Raw genomic sequence first — 23127 nt, 5'->3', positions numbered from 1 at the left:
GAGCTACTCATGGCCGTTTAATGAGCTGAACCATTCTAGAATAGCAATGATGCGAAAATCCCCAATACACCGATGCAAGACACGCGCTCTACCAGATGACGGCTTCGCGGGCTGCCCAAAAGCGCTCACATAACTGCCACTGTTGGAGAGGTCGCTCCAAGTCCTTCCTCGGGCGGTTCTACTTCTCAAGTAACTATTGGGGTAATTCGGCGAACTGGAGAAACGGGTGGGCTAACTTATGTCTATTTTTTAGGTCCAACGCCGCAATCAAGAATCGTCAGGCACGGAGTAGTCTCAAGCCACCTGGCAAGATCGCTGCGCATTAATTGCCTACCAGTATTCACTTCTCATAACTCGTTTATGACCTGTTTTTTATTGCCCCCCTTGTACCAATTCCTTGTTTGTATTATGATCGGATACATACGTGTACTGTGGCGCAGCAACACACCCCTGGCGCGGGCCAAGCCCGGCTCCTTTGAGGTATTACCGGATGGCCAATTTGCGCGTGTACCAGTCTTGGCACGTTCTTCATCTATTTTTATCTACCCTTTTTTTGCGGGAGGGGCAGCAATCCTTTTAGAAATTTGGCTTAGGGCGCCTAGGGCTGGCCTGGGCTGCTCGAATCTTGTCGTGTGATAATTGTTAGGCCTGATTGATGTTCACCGTATCCGACCCGCGAAAGCATCCTCCGCCATCAACCAGTATCGTTGTTTTCAACTTGTATGCTGCTGCGCCATCGCGGCGTCTTCACTTTCACTTTGCAAAAGATATAACAGGGTCGCTGAATATCGAAAATTTGTGGACGGTTTTTCCCTCCTTTTCTTTCCCAACCAAAGTGCCCGGCTGTGCCGGACAACCCTATCCATGATGAGGGCTTGGGCACTGAGCGTCGTGTCTATGCTGCTGGCAGCGCCGAGCAAGGCTTTGGAGCTTGATATTTCTAGTAAAAGTATGTTTGCGCTTTTAGATCCTTTTTCTCAGCTACTAACCTGGACATAGCATCCATCAAGGATACCGCCAGCACAATTGCGTACGGCCTCGTTAAATACTACAATGGAAATCTCACAGGTGGCATCCCGGGTCTCCTACCGGGTCCCTATTACTGTATGCATCACAGAACTTCCTTCAAAGCCCCCCTCTCTCTCCGTTCCACTGTTTCTAACCTTTGACCTTCCATTTGAACAGGGTGGGAGGCGGGCGGCATGTTTGGCCATCTCATCGATTATTGGTACTATACGGGCGATTCGACATACAACGACATCATCATGCAGGGCATGATGCACCAGATTAACGCACCCACGGGCGACTTTCTCCCACGCAACCAGTCCAACGCCATGGGCAACGATGACCAGGGTTTCTGGGCGCTGACCACCATGATGGCCACCGAGGCCGCGTTCCCGAACCCGCCGTCCGACACCCCGCAGTGGCTCGCCGGCGCGCAGGCCGTCTTCAACGAGTACGTGGTGCGCTGGCAGGAAGAAAATGGGCTCTGCGGCGGAGGCTTGCGCTGGCAGGTGTACGCCGTGCTGCAAGGCTACGACTACAAGAACAGCATCGCCAACGGCTGCTTCTTCAACGTCGCGGCGCGCCTCGCCCGCTTCACCGGCAATGCCACCTACGGCGAATGGGCGACCAAGATCTACGAGTGGGAGTCTGGCATCGGCCTCATCGGCAAGGACTATGCCGTATACGATGGCTACAACGTCTTCGACGACACAAAGACCTGCGGCAATCTACACGACATCCAGTTTAGCTACAACGCGGGAATTTGGCTCGCCGGCTCCGCGGCCATGTACGATTTCACCAAGAACGACACCTGGAAGACGCACGTCGACGGGCTCCTCAACTTCACCACGCGCATGTTCATCAAGGACGGTCATCTGTGGGAACCGCCGTGTGAAACGCAGCCCAAGGGGTGCGATCAGAACCAGGTTAGCTTCAAAGGGTACGTGATTCGCTTCCTCGCCTTCACGTCCAAGATGGCGCCGTGGACGTCCGATGGCATCCGGACCATCTTAAAACAGGCCGCCAAGGACGCCGCTGGCGCCTGCATCGGCCCGGCCGGCGCCAATTACAAGGGCATCGACGGCACCGCCTGCGGCTTTTCTTGGCTCGAGAACGCCAAGTACGACGGCTTGGCCGGCGTGGGGCCCCAGATGAACGCCCTCGCCGCCGTCTTTTACAACTTGCTCGAAGACGTCAAGCCGCCGGCAACAAGCGAGGATCGCGGAACGTCCAAGGGGAACCCCAACGCGGGGAGTGGCATGGCACAGCCAATGCCAAAGCCGAGGGCCATTGTCACGGCAGACAGGGCCGGCGCCGCTATCCTCACCATGTTATTTGCTGTGGGGATTGTAGGTGGCAGTTTTTTTCTTATGAGCGATCTTTTTGATTGACTCATACTTTTCTCGTTCTATTTCTTCGCTTCACTATGTATACTACTTGAACGCTTTCTTCAATCTTGTCTTCTATCATTATATACTCTGCATCTGTTTATTAGGCAGTCAGGAAAGCAACGGGCTAGCGCCTTCAAGCACCACATCCGATGTGAAGACTGCATCACTTCAACGACCAAGTCCAGCGGGGAACATGGTATGGTTCAACAAACTTTACGTTGCACAGTAGCGCCGCGATATGACACCGTTGTTTGTCATTACATGTCATGGCAATCATACATCATTCAATACGCTTGACACACAAAACGGCATGATGTACACAACTTGATATATTCGAAAATGGCAAACTGCTAATTTTGGAAACTCGCAAGATGAATAAGTACAACCTGCAACGGCAACGTGCCAACAAAACGCCGCGCCAGTTAATTGAAGAGAAGATGCTGTTGTAGCTGACCACCAAATGTCCATTGGCATATATCGTCCATGTCCCGTCCCATGATAAAGAAACATTTCAACAAGAAAAAAAAAGGAAAATGTGGAGTGCTGTCCTGAAAATGCCGGCACAGTACTGTATGTCGTAGCCTCTGGCTTTGGCGTGGAAGTATGTACATGAGACGCTTAAAATCCCCTGAAAGGGTCATCTCGGGGAAGATCCTCCTCGCCAGCTGTCCGGCTGCCTCCGTAGTAGTCGTTATAGCCACGGCGCTCAACGCCGCGAGTGTAGTAGCTAAAGCTGTCACGGTTGCGGCTGCGGCTGCGGCTGTGACGTCTGCGGTGCTCCTTGCTACGTCGGCGGGTCAAGCGTCGAAACTCTTCCTGCTCTGGAGGCGGCGCCGCCTGCGAAGATGCGAGGGGACTGATGAAAGCCTCCATTCGAACTGTGCCGATGGCGTCAAAAAAGTTGCCCCGTCTGCTCGATGCTTCGGATGTTCGTTGAGAGCCGGCCCAGGTGGTATTGCTTGAAGCTTGCGACTGAAACATGTCAGAAGACGCAGGGGTGTTGGTCGAAGTGCTATGTCCATTGTCTTGTGGGCTGCCCAAGGGTCCAGAGAAGCCTCGGAACGACAGCGGAGGAGGAATATGCTGCTGCCCACCCGTGTTGCTTCGCTTGCGTCCATGGGAAGGCGCCTGTGAGCGCTCATTGTAGCGTTGAATCATGGGAGGCTCTGCCGTTTCATGCGATCCTTCTCGGTGGTGGCTGACTGATGCTGTACCTGTGGATGGCGGAGGGCGGGAGCTTGACACTTCGCCCATGCGAGAGGAAGGGTTACTGGGGAGGCTAGGCACGCTGGGAGGATCGGTACGGCTGCCGATAGTAGTCTTATTCTTGGCCAACCGGATCGAGTCTCTGATGCCAGGACGGCGTGTCTTGGTCTGTGGTAGCTCGAACTCAGGGATTGGCTGTTGATGTGGCTGTTTAGCTACTTGAGGCTGTGGTGCCGACAGGTTCTCCGGTACAGCTTGCGACGAGTGTGCGAGGAATGAAAGGGCTGTGAGCCAAAGATAATGGCGCTCTGATGAACTGGCGGTGAACTTCAAAGCGCGCTGGGGAGTGAGAATGAGAATCGAACGATTAAAAATGGTTTGGGCACCCTTGGGAACAGGATTATCGTCTTTGACGTCAAGGACAGATTGGATGGTAACTACCGCACAAAAGGTTAGCCTATGATGCCAAACAACCAAACAAGCAAGCACTGGGTAATTTCAAGAATGAGGAGCAGGAGGAGCTTACGCTTGCGCCCAGTCTTTCCCATCAACGCGCTGCCGGAGGAAGGCTGCTTGCTGCTCCATAGGATAGACCTTTCGTACGGAGCGAGCCAGACCCATCGCTTGTGACGATCATTGCCCGTGTCGTCCTTGCCAGTGGCATCCGGCACGCTAAAGGACTTGCGCCGGCGGACATATTTGAACATCCACTCGCCGACCATGGTCTGCGCAATGGCGTCCACGACGCCAGTTGCCTGGGAGCTGCCCTGGGAGGTTGACATGGGGTCCGTATTGAGCGTGTTATCGGTATTGGTCGAGAGCTCATGGCGATGGCGTCTGTACAAGGAGCTACTGGGCTCCTTGCCGCGTGGGGTTGTAAGATCATTGCGTGGCAAGGGAGGTAGGCTCGGGCTCTCTGGGGCCTCTGTCGATATAGAAAGAGGTGGCGGTGATCGGCTACCGTGTCTGCGGTATCGCTGGTTGCGGGGCATAGCAGTGGCAGATCGCACTCTACGAACACTGTTTCCGTAGTAGCTGCCGCGGCTGCTACCTCGGCGGTAATAGCTCTCGGTTCTGGTAGGACTGTAGTCATCGCTTGGCGTGCTCATGATAGAAGACGACAGACGTTTAGAGCTATCGCGAAGCGGTATCGGGAACGGAGGGTTGCGGCCGTCAGGCAGACTTGGACTTCGAGACCTAGTCTGCTGGCTAGCGATGGAGCCTTGAATCATAGCATGTTTCCGAATATCACTCGAACGAGTGGAGCCAGTTCCAGGGACAACAGTTCTTTCGAGTGGTTTGCTGAGCTTGCGCCTATGACCACGACTGCCAGCATCCAAGTCTGATCGACCGTTGGAGTAGATGTCGGTACCAAACACCTTGGCAGAGCCACTCGCGGAGCTTTTCGAGACAAACTGCTCCGGGAAAGTGGTCGAAGTACCAAAAGAGCCCCGCTTGCCGGCACGGCTTGTGTTCGAGTATGGTCGTGGGGCCGAGAGAGCCGTGCGATACTCAGAATCACTGACGTCAGCTTCCCCAAACTCTTCCGCCTCGTCGGAGCTTTGCGATTCAAACCCTGCGAAAAGGCCGCCATGTCGTCGAGTAGCCCTTAATCCTGTACTCTCCATATCATTGTTGAGATACGAGTCCAGAATATCGTCCTCATCTCCAGCCATGGAAATAGGTGACGATTGGAAGTCTGTTGCAGTCCTGCTGGCCAGGCGGCGTGGGTTTCGCGGTGGAAGATTGCCGGGAACCGGTGTAAAATTCTTGTCGCGGTCAATGCCGTCTTTGTTAGGAGAAGTTGGTCGGGAAGAGATAGTCGAGGGCTGTAGATGGGGTGGCAGGGTAGCCAATCTTTTGTCTACTTGGATGCCCTCAGTCTGAACGGCAGCCTCAGTCATCGGCACTTCATAGGAGATGTTGACTTGACAGCCAAAATTCTTCATATAAGGCGGTAGCATGGGGGATCTTGGTGTTGTCGGTCTGCTCGTGGGGGGCTGCACATTGATACTGGGAATGGGCATAGCAGGCATAGGGGGTGTCAGGGGCGGCACAACGTTGAGAACGGGCATCTCCGACTCCTTGTCTGTCTGCATCGCTGATGATACCATGGTCGATTCGGTTCTTTCCGGGGGAGGTGTCATGGGCTCGATCTGCATCTTGGGTGTTCTGGGCGGGCTAAGCGGCGTCTCGATAGTCTGAGCAGAAGTCGATACCATCGACCGCTGCTGAGCATCTTCGGCAACGGCAGGCTTGCCAGACCAACTACCAGGATGAACTCGCTTGCGGCGTTGATTCGCCTCAATCTCGTGAACGATGCGGGCAACATTTTCCGCATCCGGCTTACGGGATTGCTCAATCCTAGGCGATGGTGGAGGCGAGAACTGGACACCAGTGTCCTTGTAGGTAGTGGGCGGCACGGTAGGAGTGGATGGTTGTTCCTCGTCTTCGCCTTGCAGAATGCCAAGAACATTGGGATTGAAGAAAAGACGTGATCGAGCAGCGCTGCCGGGGCGGCTAAGGCTTTCAAGGCTAAGATCTCTTCGATGCATTCTACCAATCGGCGCCGTATCGCGACTGATCGTGCGCTTATGACGGGGGCTGGAAAAAACACTCTCAGTAGCCGCCGCATCGCTATCGTCGTCATCGAGATTGAGTTCGTCCGCCAACGACGCGCCGTTAGGATTGGCCGGACCAGGGCTGTTAAGAAGCGAGTAGCGGAGGCTTCCAGTCATGCTCATGGTGCGAATACTGGCACCGTCATTGTCTTTGTGTGCATCATCGGGTTCATCATCAAGCTCTTCACCGTTGGCCTGCGCATTCTGATAGGCTGCGACTTCCTCGAGAATCGTCTTGAGTCGGGATTCGGAGACGTGGATCTTGCACTCATATTTGCGTCTCTCATCGTCCCAATCATCCTTTTCCTTGGCCCACTGCTCATGGACGCGCTGGGAGTCGTCTTCCAAGCTTCGAATCCTCTTTTGAGCAGCATCTAGTCGCTTCTTTGTCTCTGTAATGGACTCGACAGCATCGTCGCGTTCACGAGCTAATTCGCCTAGAGCAGAGGAAGTACCACCCTCTAGAAGGGATAGTTGGCGTTTGAGAGAGCGACTTTCCTTCCCTAGAGTAGTAAAGTTCGCCTGCAGAGATTCGTTTTCCTCTTTTGTGGAGAAAAGTGAAGTTTCGAGACTTTCAATGAGTTTGGTCTTATCCTCCTGGTCTCTGCGTAAAGTGAGGATTTCGGAAACGAGGTTGGCATGAAGAGTGGGTGTAAATCGACGAGGGTCCAAAATACTGATTGTTTCGTCCGTGGTGATGTCGCGCGAGGACCGCTTGGCGGTTTTGTCTGCCAGGGCGGGGGAAATGGACCTGTTGGGCGGAGTCTTGGATCTTCTTCGAGACTTGGCGGACCTCGAAGATGACCTACGAGTCGCCTCATGGGCCTTGAGACTGCCCGCATGCTCGTCTTCTGTCTCCCATTCAGGCATGTTGACGCTGGAAGGTAGAGACGAGGGCCAACAAGGTCAAAGGAGAAGAAAAGTCAACAGGATTCAACACCCCAGAACTTTTCTTTTCCTGTCAACCTGGCTGACGACTCTGAAGCCACCACTTTCGAGGCAAGACAATCAGCGGGGGGTTCGGGTGGGCTGAGATGTCAGCGAGCCACCCAGGTTCCTGTGGGTGAGAACCGGCAACTGCGACAGGATCGACTCAGCAATGATGCATTTACCTGTAACTGAGAGGTATTAGCGAGTTTCGCACGGGGAAAGAGAAGGCGGAAAGAAGGAAAATAAAAAGCAACGACTTCGTATGGGGCAATGCTAGGGCGGGTTAGGCTGACTTACATACGGCAGCGGGATGAGCTAGCGCGGGTGAGCCTCTCAATTCTGGCGCTGAAACAAAGAAAAACGACGCCTCTAACGTTCTGCAGCGGTCAAGGATTTCGACACTGTAGACGTTAAATCGTTAGCAGACTGAGTCGCAATTCATTGCAGCAAAGCATGTTGACTTTCATGCATGGATATAACGTAGAAAATAGCAAGTACGCACGCTTGAGTCAGTCAAAAGAAAGAAAACGGGGAGGTCTCAAATTGTCGGCCCGGTGTTGGGGCAAAAGGGGTCGTGTCGTGACGAAGATGGTGTGCAGCGAATATGCAAAAAGGTAATGCGTCAAAGAAAGACAATATGGAACTCGAAGTAGTGTAGGAACGGGCCCGTTTAGATTCGGGGTCTGCGCGCGAAGAACTGGGGGCAAAAGGCAAATACTCTTGGGTCGCGGCCGGCGCAGTGGTGTTCGGGTATCATGGGGCGAGGTGACGCGATCGTGGCCACAGTCGTTTCGGTACGACAACGAAGCGATTGAGCGATGAGAAGGGTCAGAAGGTCCCAATTCAAGAGGGCATCATTCTGGGGCACTGAAAGCGAGGTTAGTTGACATGGCCGGCAGGTCGAGACGTTTCGAAAAGAAGTGGTGGTGGTGACGGAGGGCTGGGACTCACAGCTAGACAGTCGAAGATGCGAAAGCGAAGCATCCCGCAGTAAACGAATTCCAACTTCCAACGCCCGTATCTATTTCAACAGCGCGACAGGACCGCAGCGCAAAGCAGAAGAGGGAAAAGAGAAGAGGAGAGGCAAGAGTTGGCGAAATTTGGGCCGAGCTAGGCGTTTGGCCCTGGTCTACGGGAGCTTGCTGGGCTGGGCAGCTGGCGGGCAACTTTTTTGAGTGGGCAGCTGGAAGCCAGCAGTTGGCACCGCGGCAAGGGTAGACAACGCGGTGGAGGCAAATGACGAAGGGCAAATTATTTCTGACGTGCAAGGTTCTACTACTTCAGCCAAGAGTGGCCTCGCCATCCTGTCTACTGTATATCTGTACATATGCCATCCCCCTCCTTTTATTGTTTGTCGGTGCAGCTCAGCAGTCGCCACATGTGCCAGCACCGTCGCGCCACGGCCGGCTTGCTGCAATCGCGCTGTCAACTTGGTATCAACCATCATTGCGTTGGCGCCACCACAGCCTGTGATCCGAACCTGCTAATGGTGGTTGTTTGAGAATCTACAGGGGTCGCATCCAATATACGTCTGCTACATCTACTATTGCAGCAGTGTTCTTCGGGGCAAGCGCTTCCTCCACCAAACTGACGCCGAGCTGTCCCATCGAGCAGCTCCTTGCACCAGTCTTCACCAAGTACTCCGTACACGTACTAGGTAATAGCTTCTGCGCAGCCCACTAACCAGTTAGTCTAGCCGGGGAACCTGGCATGGATCCTTGGAGGCGGCATCTCGTCCGGTTCGGTGGTTCGGAGACAACAACTACTGAGTACAGACGCGCCACGGCCCGACCAAAGTCAGTCAGCTGCGACAGCTGCAACAAAACCCAATGCTGTGATGGCGATGCATACGGACACTGCCTGCGCATACCATTACGCGCCTGGTTACCAAGGTTGCTTCTCTCCCGGCGTAAAACACTTGACAGCCAGACATTCTGCATTTGGCTCTACGCTCCGTAGTGATGAATGCCGACTGGGGTGCAGTTCCACTAGCTTCCTGGCTACGGGCCGCCTCGACAAGGATATTGTGATTAGCAAGTCGACGTACCACGCTGATTATGCAGTCCGTGGCCCAGCCTGTCGGAAGACATCCGCCCTGTGCGGTCACTCCGGCTGGGAGCGCTAATTACGCCCACCTCCTCTCGCTCCTTTCGTTGGCTGCCAGAATTGCCAATTTACGCTCCCCTGCCAGGCAATGATGAGCCCTGCTGTCCTTCCCATCTTTTGGGCTTCTGCCCATGGGTGATCAAAACCAGTGGCTTCAGGAACCTTGGCTGCCAACGGGACTGGAGCACAACAAGTACTGGCCAGAGCATGGACCGCCTGCAATCGTTCACAGCATACGCCTGCTTGCATATCAGGAGCGATGAACTGCGCCGGACTCTAGAAATCCCCGCGTTCAATCGTGAGTAATGTTCATCTATATCCGTAGACCCTTTTCTTTGTGCTTGTGACAGTCGTTTACAGCACTGTGGCGCCATTAGCCCATCGCTCTGCCCAAGAGGCACCGTCAAACTTTGCGGCACATCCAGAGCCATTGTCGAAATAGGAGTCGACCTCGCGAGCAGATGCGCCCGTGCCAGTACCGCCAGTCGACAGCCGGCACGGCATAAGACGAAAAGAGACATTGTGCCCCGGATGTCACTATACCCAGGCGGCGAATCAGGAAGACCCAGTCTTGTTTATGGGCTTGTGCCTGCTTTTGCTCTTCACTAACAAATTGCACATGCAAGGCCAATCACACAACCCCTGTCTACGACCCGACGCCAGAAACTTTTCTCCCTTCCCAAGCTCACCAGTGCGGAGCGGGGGAATTCGGTGGACCGTGATGCGCTGCATCGTTGGCCTCAGCGCATGGCTACACCCTCGGCCGCTCGATTTTGTGGAGTTCCAGGAGAACGAGGGATCATGAGCCTGGACCAGCGTGCAGGGGGCCGGGAGGGATGCCCAGGTGCCATGTCTTGCTAATGCAGCCTGAATCGAGCAGCTAACATGCCACGGCATGCTTGTGCAGCTCGACGGGGCTGGGAGAAACTTCCAAACTCATGCAGCCATCAACCAAAAGATCAAGGACCTGCGATCGCGCCAGAAAGGAGATGTTGAAGAATCCGCCAAGTATAATCGACGCGAAGCAACCCTCCCAAAACAAGGTGCGGATTTTAGCAGTGGCCTCGTTCTCTGCTGTCGATGCCCCTAGCCAAAATGAATCCACCACACCATTTGGGCCCAGGGGCCGGCCCGGTGCTCGGGCAAAGCAAATCTTTCCTCGCCAGAACGGGACACCGCAATGAGGGGAGAAGAGGAAATTTCTCTCGTTGAACTACCCACCACCACATCGTGTGGCGCCCTCCCACAGTCCTTCCCCATCTCCAGCTCGTTTCACAAAGTAAAAATAACAAAGAAGGTTGTTCAAATCCAGAAGGACTGCATGTCGCTCCTATCCACCAAAAGCCACAATTGGCGGGGACGACGAGGATCCCGCTTTGAAATGTGAGTACAGATTACTGATTCGCTTTTCCACCTGGTGCGCAGGAGCAGATTGGGGCAGACACAAAAGTTGAAAAGCCCCTTGCGGCCAGCACCGGCACCTCCCATCGGTCTCGCTGGCTCTGAACGGCCGCGGCCCGTCTGGGGACTTTGGCAATTTGTACTGCTCTCTGGCCCTTTCCCGCAGATCCACAAGCCATGAGGTGCTCAAACTAGTCTTAGCGCAAGCCACCCAGGTGGAGGGACGGGAACTTTTCACCAATTCGATATCAATGCTGGAAATTTTGCTTTCCTAGTCGCCAAAAGCGACGGAGGCTCGGCTTGTCAATGCTCAGCGCTGCAAACAAATGGCCACTTAGATGATAAGGCCAAGAAAGCCAAGCCGGTACCGACAACCTTGCCAGCTAGCCATGTGAGGCAAAGATGTACAACCTCATTCATTACCACACCCACGCCCTTTCTATGCCTAAAAAAAGCCACTACGACGCACAAGACACACGGCATGCCTTCCGGCTGCAATCGAGCCTAGGGAGACCCAGCAGCTGCAAGAGAATGGAGGCAACATGCACGGAGAGGCTGTAAGTTAATATAATGCAATGCAACACTGCTAATCAACATTCCCCTGTGCTTTTTTCTCTTTCCCCGCTAGCCCGATTGTGTGATTGGTCCTATGCAACCATTGCTCGCATTGACTGCACGGCATTAACGATGTCCACGGGACTGTAGCATTGCATTGTATGTCCCAATGTACTAGCCCTTTCTCTAACGTTGCTAGTACGGAATACTATCAGTGTTAATAATGATAATATTACTACTGGCTAATGCGCGCGGCTTGCACTGCACTTAGATGGCTTCGCGGATCTGGTGTTGATTAGCGACTCGGCAGCCTTGGCCATGGCCATCTGCACGTCGGATCCAGAGCAATTAACATCAATCTACGGATAATGTCCTGGTCTATTCTTGCTACCGCAGATGACAGCGCTGCACGACAGGGACATGGGCGCGCATCAGCAAGTGATGTGCCGCGGTCAGGGAGTCGGGGTTGAAAGGTCCTTGCCAATTTAAAAAAAAATTTCGTCACTCGTGGCGGTTTTGAAGGCGACTTTCTTCATGTGGTTTCATCTCGTTTCTCGAGATGAATCGGCTCCGCTCACTTTGGTGTTCCGTTTTAGCCTTCGGCCATCGGACGACCACTGTCCCTGCAAGCTGGGACCCAATGGCCCTGCTCATTCTGTCTCAACAACTGCCGAGCAGAATCAAATGGGTCTCCAGGCCGCATGTGCACCACGTCACTTGAGCCAGCAGGCACTACGTGGATACCCAAAACTATCCCTTTTCTTTATCAGTGTCTCTCTAACGGCGGGAGACGATCATGCTTGTCGACGCCGGAAATCCAAGCCCGATGCAGGTACCGATATTGCGCATTTCTTCCAGACCTCGGAAGGGTTCAGGCGGGCGCTAAAACTGTTAATCAGTGCGCTGTGATCCGGGTACACATGCGCATGAGAATACAAAGGATACAAAGGGCGCCGACAGTCACTGCGCGCCCCGCGCGGTCGTGACCGTCGCATGCGCATCCACGGGCTCGCCAGCGAGAGCGAAAGAAACAGACACTCGGGTTCTTGCTTCAGATCGTCCACCGATGCGGCAGGCCTCATGCAACCCGCAACCTTGTTTCGATTGTTTATTTTATGCGCCACGGACCACGAGGGCGCGTGTTTCCTGTGTTTCGCGTGGAGGATGTCGAGGACAGAAGCGAGCTTCCGTGCCTTTGTACTTCCCGCCCAAATTAACACCAAAAAAAATCATTCATCCAGACCCAGCGTTGGATACCTCCCTAGCTTTGCGATCTGGGTGGCCAAAATACGCCTCGTACGATGGTCTTGTTGTTTTTACAACTGGTCAAGACCGTTTTCGCGCATGAGTTTCTTCGATGTGCAGGTAAAATTACGCGTTACAAATACACAGCGCTCGGACGTTTGGACCCAAATCCCATGTCATGACGGCAAGAGACCTTGTCCACTGCTAACGCCGTGTTCTCGCGTATTTTAGTGCGTCGTCCTATCTAGCATGTCTCAATTGATCAGCTCACACCCAGCAGTCGACTGATCCTGTCGCCCTTTCTGGCCTCTAGGGTAGGGCTCGGTGTAGAATGTAAATCAACTGTTCTATCTAAACAGAACGGCTAAAATAGGCAGATACAACAGCTAGGATTCTCTTGGATTTTTCGAAGGTACTGGTAGATTATCAAGAATGGATTAATATTATATTATAAGGTATCCGTAGGTAAATTCGCGCAGTAGTGCGGTGGTGCCACCGTGATTCGCGATTGAGATTTAGATCGGTACATCATAGAGGAGCACTGGGAAGATGATAATGGCCATAGAGAAAAAGTCGGTCATGAGTTTTCAGCCTATTCCTGAGCAGCTTGAATCAAGTCTGAAGCCTGGAAATCCTGATCGTAGTCAAAGTCAACTATAATCTCAGCTCGTCGAGACGTTTCGCCAGCGCAACAAACCCTCCCTCATCCTCCTTGATCCAGAGGTCAACCCACGCCTTGGCCTCCTCCAGCTGATGATCCCGCCATTCTTCCTCCTTTCGTCTCTCTACATACACGGTCCGTAGGCCAACTTTCCTCGCCGCCTCAAGATCGGACATGTGCGCCGCCACCATGGCCACCTCCTCTGGCTGCAGACCCAACTCCTTCGCCGCGCCGAGGTACGTCTCCGGCGCTGGCTTGTAAGCCTTCAGCGACTCGGCACAGAACTGGTGCTGAAAACCCAACTCTCCGAAGTCGTTCAGATCCTTGATCAAATCCGTGCTGCCGTTGCTCAACGTCGCAGTCTGCAAGTTCAGCGGCGGCGCCGCCAGCTTGGCTAAGCCCTCGACGGTATCCGGCCAGGGCGCGAGGCGGTGCCACACCATACTGAGCGACTTGAGCTCCGCGTCCGAAAACAGACCCTCAAGGTGGTACTCTTCCAAGAGCTCAATCAGGCTATCGTAGAAATGCTCCTCTGTTGTTTTGAACGTGGCCGTGTCCTGGACGCCTGCCTTGGCCTGCGACCGCACAAAGAACCAGTACGAGGAGCGCCAGGCATCAGCGAAGCGCGCCGTCCAGTTCTCTTGGCTCTCGTGGCCGGTGTAATTGGTGTTGAGGTATTCGAGCCGATCGCGCAGCTCCGTGGAGGGGGCGCCATCGGCGTCGGAGCTAGTGCTGAGCTTGCGGTGGACGCGCAGCCCCAGCTCGTCAATGACGGAAGTGCGCCAATCGACAGTCGTTCCAAAGACGTCAAAGGTGAGCGCCTTGATGGATGCAAGCGGTGAAATGGCGCTTGGAGACATTATTTTATCGTGAACGAATGTTTTTGTGAGAAGAAAGAGTGACAGAGATGTCTAGCGTCTTGATGCCGCGGCCTTCAACTATCGCGGGGTACATGTCGTCATATTTATAGGAGCTCGATCCGCGACACCAGCGGGTGCGCCTACGTGTCGTATGCTGTTATTACGTGCAGGTAGCATTCGGTGTGATCCAGTGAATCGCGTATTTTCGGCCGGAGTTTTGTTATTACGGCGTTTTTGTATGATCCAGACGCCGATGACTCAGGCCGTGAGCCTCAAGCAGCGAAGGCGTTTTTAGTGCGCATCGTAGGCTAGATGGCGACTAGCAAAGAATAAGTGCATGGCAACAGCTCGGGTAATAAACAAAGACGCCGGCGACTACTGGTTTTACGAGCGAAAAGGAAATTGGGAGAACAAGGAAAATAGAGAAACAAGGGAAGAGTGAGGAAATGAAGGAAAATAGGAGTACTGAACAAAATTTAAAACATGTAGTTTTCTCAAAGAGCTACTCAATTGCTTCAACTGATACTTATACAGCAAATCGCTAGTCTCTACATGATTTAATAGCGCCATTGTCTGTCGCCCACATGAGATGCGCGGCTTTATGGTGAGGCTCAATTCGGCTGGCCGAGTCAGTTCGGCGACTTGTGGTGTCAGCTAATCCGCACATAAGGTCGGCAAGACGGCAAGATGGCGACTGATGACTAAAAGAAATAATGCAAGCGAGTTGAGTCAAACCACAGAGTAAGTCAAGGCTGTTGTCTAGTTCTCTAATCTGAACATTGCAGTTACGACTAGGAGCTCTCCATGTTGAAGGTAGCTTAACACGAACAGAGTGGCACGACCTATTTTACGCCGAAACCGCCGCGGGGGGATTAATTTATGTGTATTTTTGGCCAGTCGTAGGCTTGCAAAACTAGACCTTAAGTGGCAACCAGCAGCCAGGCCGTAGATGAAGTGGTGTTGCCGCCAGAGCAGATTGAACCCCACGTGTGACCTGATGGCCGCCCCATTCAACGGTCGAGACAGTGGCACTAACAAGAACGTTGTGGGAGAGCGGGCGGGGAGACTACCACTGGTACCAGGATAAACATAGCAGTCATTATTATTGTTGCATTCGTAATTGCTATTGCTATTTGTTATTTCCGTTGTCCTCGCCGTTGTCATCCTCGCCGTTGTCATCCTCGCCGTTGTCATCCTCGCCGTTGTCATCCTCGCCGTTGTCATCCTCGCCGTTGTCATCCTCGCCGTTGTCATCCTCGCCGTTGTCATCCTCGCCGTTGTCATCCTCGCCGTTGTCATCCTCGCCGTTGTCATCCTCGCCGTTGTCATCCTCGCCGTTGTGACCATGTTCACTCTCGCCGACGCATCTGCTTTGCTTCAAGCCCGCGAAGGTGCAAGTCAAATGCCGGAAGTTACTGAATCACACATTCCGCATCCAAACAGAGGCTCCAGCCCAGTTGCTTTCTATCTTAGCATGCGACCACAGTGAACCAGCCAACATTTGATGCGTGCCGAGAAATGACCAGAAAGCCGGATGCGGAATTAAGGAGCAGACCACCGCGGTACTTGAAAGTTGATTTGTATCGGCGAATGTATTCATTTTTGAGTGTTCTCGACTTGAGACGCACAATTTGGTCCCTCCAAGTAGGCGTCTGTGGCGCACTCCCATAGTGGCTGGGCGTCCAACAAATTCAATTTGAATAGACTCATAATGGCCTACAAAAAAGAACAATTTTTTATGCTTCCTGAGTTTCTGTAATACACTGTTTTAGATACACCAAGGCTAGAACCTCTTGACACGAGCAGACGGCCACAACATCGCGCCAGTTAAAGCTAGTACCACACTTTATCTTTTAATCATATTGCTTGATAATCTTTTTGTCAAGACTGCATGACTTGGACCATATTCAAAAGGTTAATGGCGACATACTTCTACAATTTTCGCTTCACGCGCAACTGCCTCTACATCCTCCTTTCACCCCTCCTGCACGATATCCCAAGCAAATCCGTCCACACATCCCAATCACTCCCTCAAACCAAACAACTTCCCCAGCGCATCCGCCCCTACATTTCCTCCACTGAAGACGATCCCCAGATCCCATCCCTCCTCACCCGCCTCCCTCTCCACCATGCTCCGGAAATCCTCATCGTACAGCGCCACCGCGAGCGGCACGCACGCGCTCGGCTCAACCACCATCTTCATCCTCTCAAACACGAGCCGCATCGCGCTCACAATCTCTTCCTCCGTTACGCTATACATGCTCTCCACCAGCTTCCTCTCATAAATCACGCTCCACGGGTACTTGCCTAGCGGTGTGCGCAGCCCGTCCGCCACCGTGAGGGACGACACGGACAGCACCCGCTCGCCGCTCTCAAAGCCGCGCTTGGCATCGTCGGCGCCCTGGTACGAGGGCTCCGCGCCAAAGACCTTGATTCCAGTACCTTCGCAGGACAATGCGACGCCGGAGAGCATGCCGCCGCCGCCGCACGGCGTGATGATCGCATCCAGTCCTTTCCCGCTACCCTTGTAAGGAGAGGAGCCCTTGGACATCAGCTCGGCGGCTTGTTCCTGTAGTTCAAGACCCATGGTTCCCTGGCCGAGCATGATATCCGGATGGTCGTACGGCGGCACGAGGCGCGCGCCGGTCTCGGCAATGACCTCGGCGGCGACAGCCTCACGTTCGGCCGCGGTGCTCCCGCTAAAGACGACGTTCGCGCCGTAGCCCCGAGTGGCGGCAATCTTTTGCGGCACCGAGATGGAGGGCATGATGATGTGCGCGGGGATACCATGCTCCTTGGCCGCGAGGGCGAGAGCCTGCGCGTGGTTGCCTGTGCTCATCGAGTCAGCATGCACTTCACATTACTAAAAATCCTCTTTGAGCGTGAGAAATAGATAGCAATACTACAGAACCCACGTTTGAGCGAAGCGAGGCCCGAAACATACCGGATGAGTGAGTGACTACACCACGCTCTTTACCACCATCTTGCACCCAGCCGTCCTCCTGGAGAAGCTTGCCCACCGCATGGAATGCACCGCGGACTTTAAAGGCGCCGATGCGCTGCAGATTCTCGCACTTGAACCATAGTCGTATCCTGGGCTTCGCGGGCGTGCGGCCCGCGAAGCGCGTGCTGGACAAGTCGGCCTGCGGCGTCGACGCGAGCGTAGTGAGGGTCTGCGAGGCGACGACGGGTGTGCGGTGGATGTGCGGCGCGACAATGGCGTGGGCAGCCTGGACAGACGCGCGGGTGAGGGGGGCAGTGGTCGAAATGTCTGCCATCTTGATTTCCTGTACTCCGTATAAGTTGAGAAAATAGATATTGGTGAGAAGATTTGGTGAAGAGAGGTGATGAGCAGAGACGGTGTCCAACCGTTTTACCCCACCATTGGTCGCTGTCTGTACTGGTACCACCAGTACGAGGGTTGGACACCCCACAAAGTTCGACGGTGCCACCAAAAGGAGAGATACATCCTCAATTATGGCCTCGCATTCTGCTGTCATTGTAATGCAATGCTCTCGTGACCCAGCTTCTGTCATCGCCCATGTCAGTATCGCAGTGTCCCACCAGACCAGAGCCCCAGTAACCCATTTTCCGACAGTCCAATGTATCATCAATCCAAAGTCCCGGCAATCCCGCGTCATGATACTCCATTATCCCAAAAGTCCAGTGCAAGTACCCGATATCCAAATCGTAGTATACTTCCACGTCTTTCGACCGTATGGACTGACGACGTGGCACTGAGCAATCGGAGTTAAAGTTGCATGATGGGGTAGCTGGCCTTCGAATGTATCGCCCATTTGGCCAAAGTTCAACGTGTCGGCTCGAGCGCCGTTGCAATAGGCTGTCGAATACTCACAACAGTATTTTTACATGCGAGAAAGCAGTGATATGATAGGAAACAGCGTACGAGTCTTGTTCGAAAGCGCATTGTCGGCTTTGATTCGTGGCGTTTATTGTGTGTTCGGTGTGCTGTGCTGCGCCAAGTTTCCCAATACGGTCATAGCCCGCTCCCACACAACACCACACCACATGGCTGGGCCGGCGATAATTAGCAGCAAGGCTTCAAGTCGCAGCAAAAATATATCTCGAGGAATATTTAGGCCTCTTTCATTGGGGCGGTCATCGCAAATAGAAACGTTGAGCAAGATCAGGGAATATATTTTCGGCGCCACCAAGCTACCTTGTAATTTACTGGTTTTACTATTGCTACCGCTGTCACTGTTGCTGCTGTTGCTGAGATGCTAAAGCGCGCCACTGTACATTGGTCGGGTTCATCTCCGGTGTCGGGCATGACTTCGTCTCAGCAGCCTCCGAACACATGAGCTCTCACTGGCAGCGAAGAAAAAGGTGCAATCAAAGCCGTCCATTCATATTACAGCTACTCAGGTATCAAAACTCCATGGCGATACTCAGAAAAGAGCCCGCCGTCTTTTTTTATGTCGCATACATGGTAAAAGAAATCCTTGCTATTCACACGCCGTCGGGGATCGCTTATTTTTGGTTCTCGGGGCGGAGGGCGCTGCAGACGTTGTTAGCATATGATATATCCCGTTGGCATATGTGAGTACTTACCGGACAGCTCTGCCGGCTCTCCAGATCTCGAGGTTGCGAATCTCCTCCATCTCGGCTTCGTACTTCTGGCGGTAGTCCGATTGGCCGTTGTAGTCGAGGGAGCGCTGGGTCTCGGTGCCGTCGTGGACAGAGTCGTAAAGGTTGTTGAAGACGGGCTTGAGTGCGTCCTTGAACTTGGGGGTCCAGTCAATGGCACCGCGGCGGGCAGTGGTGGAGCAGGCCTCGAACATCCAGTCCATGCCGTTGGCGCCAATCAGGGGGTACAGAGACTGAGTGGCCTCCTCGACGGTCTCGTTGAAGGCCTCCGAAGGGCTGTGGCCGCGCTCGCGGAGAACCTCGTACTGGGCGAGGAACATGCCGTGGATGCCGCCCATGAGGCAGCCGCGCTCACCGTAGAGGTCAGAGTAGACCTCCTTCTCGAAGGTGGTCTGGTAGAGGTAGCCGGAGCCAATGGCGACACCCATGGCAATGGCCTTTTCCTGAGCCTTGCCGGTGACGTCCTGGAAGACGGCAAAGGACGAGTTGATGCCGCGGCCTTCGCGGAAGAGGGAGCGGACGGTGCGGCCAGAGCCCTTGGGCGCGCAGAGAATGACGTCAATGTTCTTGGGGACATCGACGTTGGTCTTCTCCTTGAAGACGGGAGAGAAGCCGTGAGAGAAGTACAGGGTCTGAATTGTTAGCCGGGCTCGATGACAAAGAGTTTGGGGAGCGTACCTTGCCCTCAGTGAGCTGGGGCTTGATGGCAGGCCATGTCTCGGACTGAGCAGCGTCGGAGAGGAGGTTCATGATGATGGTACCCTTGCCAATGGCCTCGTCGACCTCGAAGAGGTTCTTGCCGGGGACCCAGCCATCCTGAACGGCGTCCTTCCAGGACTGTCCGTTCTTTCGGACACCGACGATGACGTTGAGTCCGTTGTCGCGGAGGTTGAGACCCTGGCCGTGGCCCTGAGAGCCGTAGCCGATGAGGGCAAGGGTGTCGTTCTTGAAGTACTCCTGCTGGTTGTTAGAATGCATTTCGACAGGTCAATTAGGCACAAAACAACGTACAAGGAGCTTCTCCTGGGGCCAATCGGCGCGCTCTGTGAATTACCACCGTTAGCCACATTTTGTTCCCTTCAATTGGCGGTCGTCTGCCGCCATTTGCCGGCTCATCGGCTAGTCAAAAAATTACGCACCATAGACGTCCTCGGGGTGACCAGCGAAGTCAATGGTCTTCATGCCACGGACCTGCTGCTGCTGAACGCCAGCGACAGCGCGGGGAGCGATGGCGGCGGCGCGAAGAGCGCTGCGGGCGACAGAGTAGGCGGCGCGCTGCTGGGCGGGAGCGGCCATCTGGCGGGCGAGGGGGCCACGCAGGGCCTTGGAGAAAGCTCTCGAAGCCATTGTGAGCTGTGTGTTGTGCGAGGGAAGAAAAGTATGGAGTGGAGAGGAGAGGCAAGCTCAATTGAGGTGAGGCTTGGAGAGGATGGGTTTGGTGATGAAGGAGGAAGAGGGAAAAAAGGGAAGAGCAAGAAGCGGACGGATTGAGTTTTGAGTACCAAGATAAAATCAACTGGGATCGGTGCCAGGCCGGAATGGGGGGGGGGGGGGCTGCGTGGTTTGGCTGGTGGACGGCCCTGGCAAACCGGGTTGGAGCTACCTATTGCTGGGGCAGCGAAGGGACCGAGATCGGGGGGAAGCCGCAGCACACCAACTCGCCAGTCAACTCCAAATTCATGTGCTGACAGTGCTGGAGGAGCGCATTTACAGGGGTCCAGCAGGCCTGGCGCCGCCAACTCGGTCCACCTGAAGCCTCTCAGCGCTGAAGCTACGGCGAGCACGCCTTGTGGGCTGCTGGTACGAGTACTAGTTTGCTGGACTCTTGCCCACATGTGAAATCTGGAAATCAGCGGGGGAAATCTGCCCACCTACCAGAGTCGTGCGTGATGAGACATGTGCACATCTTTAATTGCATTGATCTCGAACTGTTTCTACCCAAGAAGCCCTGGTCTGAACAGGGGCGCTCTTCTTACATAGGTATTTGCTGTCCTCAATTTTTTTCCAACTGCTTAGCATTTCTCAGCCTCCCACTGGACACCGACCACTGACCGACGAGAATAAGCGGGGCGGCAAAGCCCGGTAGCAACCTGCAGCAGGGGTGGGGAGAGGGCAATTGCGATAGCGGACCTCGACTCGTCCCCATTTTCTGTGACTCTGTCCGGGCCTTCGGAGCGGTACCGGGGACCCTGGAGACAGCTTCAGGCACCAGTCGCGCCGTTGTCGCTTTGGCTCCGATGGTGCGGCCGGTCGGGCCAGATTGATTCGAGTACGAGGGTGAATCTGTAGAAAATAATCACATGTGCCAATGCCTCATCAATTGAGCTTCGCTACCCCACGCGACCCGGTCCCTCGACGAGCCGATCGGGATTCCGTAGGGTGCCGAAGCTTCGATTCACCTCCCTGCGCGTGTAGAGGCAACAAACGCGTGAGCTGGAGCTGGGCGAGCTGGTAGGCTTCGAGAGGACGGCAAGGTGCGAAGACGACAGCCGCAGAGCTGCGACATGCGATATGCGACATGCGACATGCGACATGCGACATGCGATTCGAATCACCAACCAAACATTCGTCAGGAGCTAGCTGCTACCCTTGCTACCTCTTGTCCGGAAAAGCGGCAAAAGTTCAATCAGCGCGATCGCTTCTCTCGACAGCAGCAAAGGTGATGGACCAAAATCTGGCAGCGGCTTCGCAGTCGACGAGCCTTCATGGCTAAAAGGGCAGCGCGCACCCAACCGTGTTCGATCCTTGCGGCCCGACCAAAGATTTACATCCCCGGCTAGAGTGTGCAAGTTCGATGCTGTTCAATTTCCATTTCCATTGCAAAATGCCGTGTCTAGCCAGAAGAATAGAACTGCCCGCAATGCTCTACACATCGTCCACGTCCCCCAATGCATGCCCTGTCTCTGCATGCCCAGGCGGGGAAAAAAACAGGATGTATTCTATTTATTTTTGGCGGCGCCTTCCATGTACATTGTGCATCCATGTCTATCGTGCCCCCCTGCCTTCCCACCAGCTCTCCGAAAATCCGCATTGTGAGAATGTTCCAACGCTTCGCAATTCATTATTCGTATCCCTGCTCAGGTTTATCGCCCGAGGGAATGCCTGTCCCTTTCCGTTTAAGCCTGCTTCAGCACGCGATCATAGGGGATGCCTTTGACGGAGCCGCCGCCCATGGCCGTGCGCACGTTGCGCTTGAAGCCCTCGCGGTTGTTGCGGAGGTCCTCGGCGGCTTCCTTGTTCAGCGGGTCCGAAGCGTTGGGTTCAAGAAAAAGGAACTGTTTCCTGCATTAGTGCTGTATTGTCAAAGATAGACACAGCTATATGCCCAGAAAGGCTGGCATACCTGAAGTCCGACAATGATAGCATTCAGATTCAGAACTGGCTTCCAGTCCTCCCGTAGAATGTTGAGGCAGACCTTGCCCTCGAGGTCAATGTTGGGGTGGTAAATCTTTTCGCGACACAGAACCTTTGGTGGTTCGTGGGGGAAGCTCTGGTTGATGGCAAAATCGAACGTGAACCGCCCGGTGCGGTACATGCCCTCGTCCGGGTCAATGGTCAGGACAAAATTGAGGATGTCGTCGGGGTCGGGGAACTCGGTCGTCATGGTCTGGCCGAGAGAGAGCTCCGAGAGGTCTGCCGGGTAAATGTTAGCAACTTTTGCCCTTCTTTCCCGTACCCTCTCCGCTTCTGTGGCGGTTTTGGTAGAACGCTGGGGAGAAACGCACCCTTTTGCACGCGAAGTTGCGCCGCTGTCACCTTCTTCTTCTTGCCTGCCTGGCCCTCTGCATTCTCTGCATCCTTTTGCTCCTTTTTCTACATCACCGCAAAAAGAATACCAAGTCAGTCACAACTCTCTCAAACTAGCACCGAGCGCGAGAGTCAGGCAGACGCCCGCGCGCCCCGCCGGAAAACCTACCATGGACCAAATCTTCAACATCTTGTCTGTGAATCACGCCACCCTTGCCCAAGCGACGGGGCTGTCTCTGTATTTCTTCTCGAAGTCGTTCGTGTCCGACGGGATGTTGTGCTAACCGCTCGCGCGTGGCTGCTTCGGCCGGGGAAAACGCTGTCCGCGGGGCTGCGGTTTTCGTTTGAGGCGCGCGCACTCGTCGAGATGGTTGGAGAAACTAAGTTGCAAAAGCAGTGGCCGAGGTCGTCCTACCGCCCGCTATATATCCCGCTCCGTGCAAAAAAGACAACAAGTTTCGCAGATACGTGCAGATGGGTGGTTTGTTGCAGAGGTGAAATGCTGAGGCTTGCGATAGGATACTACCTAGGTACTTCCTACCTAGGCACCCACCAGCGCCTCCCCCGCCACTCGTCATGGGCCACAACGGTACGGGTAGACGTGTGACAGCTCGCGACACCGCCCGCCCGATTAGGCAGTCGTGGGCGTTGCTGGTAAGATACGCAATCGTATTGGACGATTGCACGTGGGCGCTCATAATTTGCTGAGCCAACTTTAGATGAGTCCTGCGCGATGGCAACAGATCAGAGTACCAGTTCAGCATAGCTTTTGCCTTTTTATTCCACAGCAT

The 23127-nt window shown here is 54.2% G+C and overlaps 6 protein-coding genes across 6 annotated transcripts; 1 reads left to right on the top strand and 5 right to left on the bottom strand.

Annotated features, from left to right (window-relative positions):
- Positions 1-864: 864 nt before the first annotated feature.
- LMH87_004882 (uncharacterized protein) lies at positions 865-2396 on the top strand (the record flags this gene model as incomplete). Its single annotated transcript, XM_056196166.1, has 3 exons — positions 865-949; positions 1000-1104; positions 1186-2396. 3 exons carry the CDS (start codon positions 865-867, stop codon positions 2394-2396), a joined length of 1401 nt encoding a protein of 466 aa, XP_056049722.1.
- A 618-nt stretch (positions 2397-3014) lies between these two features.
- On the bottom strand, positions 3015-7093 carry LMH87_004881 (uncharacterized protein; the record flags this gene model as incomplete). The annotated part of the gene is made up of 2 exons (XM_056196165.1): positions 3015-4039; positions 4129-7093. 2 exons carry the CDS (start codon positions 7091-7093, stop codon positions 3015-3017), a joined length of 3990 nt encoding a protein of 1329 aa, XP_056049721.1.
- Positions 7094-13114: 6021 nt separating this feature from the next.
- LMH87_004880 (uncharacterized protein) lies at positions 13115-13981 on the bottom strand (the record flags this gene model as incomplete). The annotated part of the gene is made up of 1 exon (XM_056196164.1): positions 13115-13981. One exon carries the CDS (start codon positions 13979-13981, stop codon positions 13115-13117), a length of 867 nt encoding a protein of 288 aa, XP_056049720.1.
- A 2023-nt stretch (positions 13982-16004) lies between these two features.
- LMH87_004879 (uncharacterized protein) lies at positions 16005-17259 on the bottom strand (the record flags this gene model as incomplete). The annotated part of the gene is made up of 2 exons (XM_056196163.1): positions 16005-16810; positions 16926-17259. 2 exons carry the CDS (start codon positions 17257-17259, stop codon positions 16005-16007), a joined length of 1140 nt encoding a protein of 379 aa, XP_056049719.1.
- A 1213-nt stretch (positions 17260-18472) lies between these two features.
- Positions 18473-19936, bottom strand: LMH87_004878 (uncharacterized protein; the record flags this gene model as incomplete). Its single annotated transcript, XM_056196162.1, has 5 exons — positions 18473-18500; positions 18554-19221; positions 19268-19546; positions 19601-19632; positions 19729-19936. 5 exons carry the CDS (start codon positions 19934-19936, stop codon positions 18473-18475), a joined length of 1215 nt encoding a protein of 404 aa, XP_056049718.1.
- A 1769-nt stretch (positions 19937-21705) lies between these two features.
- On the bottom strand, positions 21706-22526 carry LMH87_004877 (uncharacterized protein; the record flags this gene model as incomplete). Its single annotated transcript, XM_056196161.1, has 4 exons — positions 21706-21864; positions 21933-22222; positions 22315-22402; positions 22506-22526. The coding sequence occupies 4 exons, from the start codon at positions 22524-22526 to the stop codon at positions 21706-21708; spliced, it is 558 nt and encodes a 185-aa protein (XP_056049717.1).
- Between the last annotated feature and the right edge of the window lie 601 nt (positions 22527-23127).

This window comes from Akanthomyces muscarius, chromosome 2 (genome assembly GCF_028009165.1).
Source record: "Akanthomyces muscarius strain Ve6 chromosome 2, whole genome shotgun sequence".
In the NCBI taxonomy this organism is placed as follows: domain Eukaryota; kingdom Fungi; phylum Ascomycota; class Sordariomycetes; order Hypocreales; family Cordycipitaceae; genus Akanthomyces; species Akanthomyces muscarius.
The sequence above is the reverse complement of the archived record's forward strand: the minus strand, read 5'-3'. Positions and strand labels throughout refer to the sequence as shown.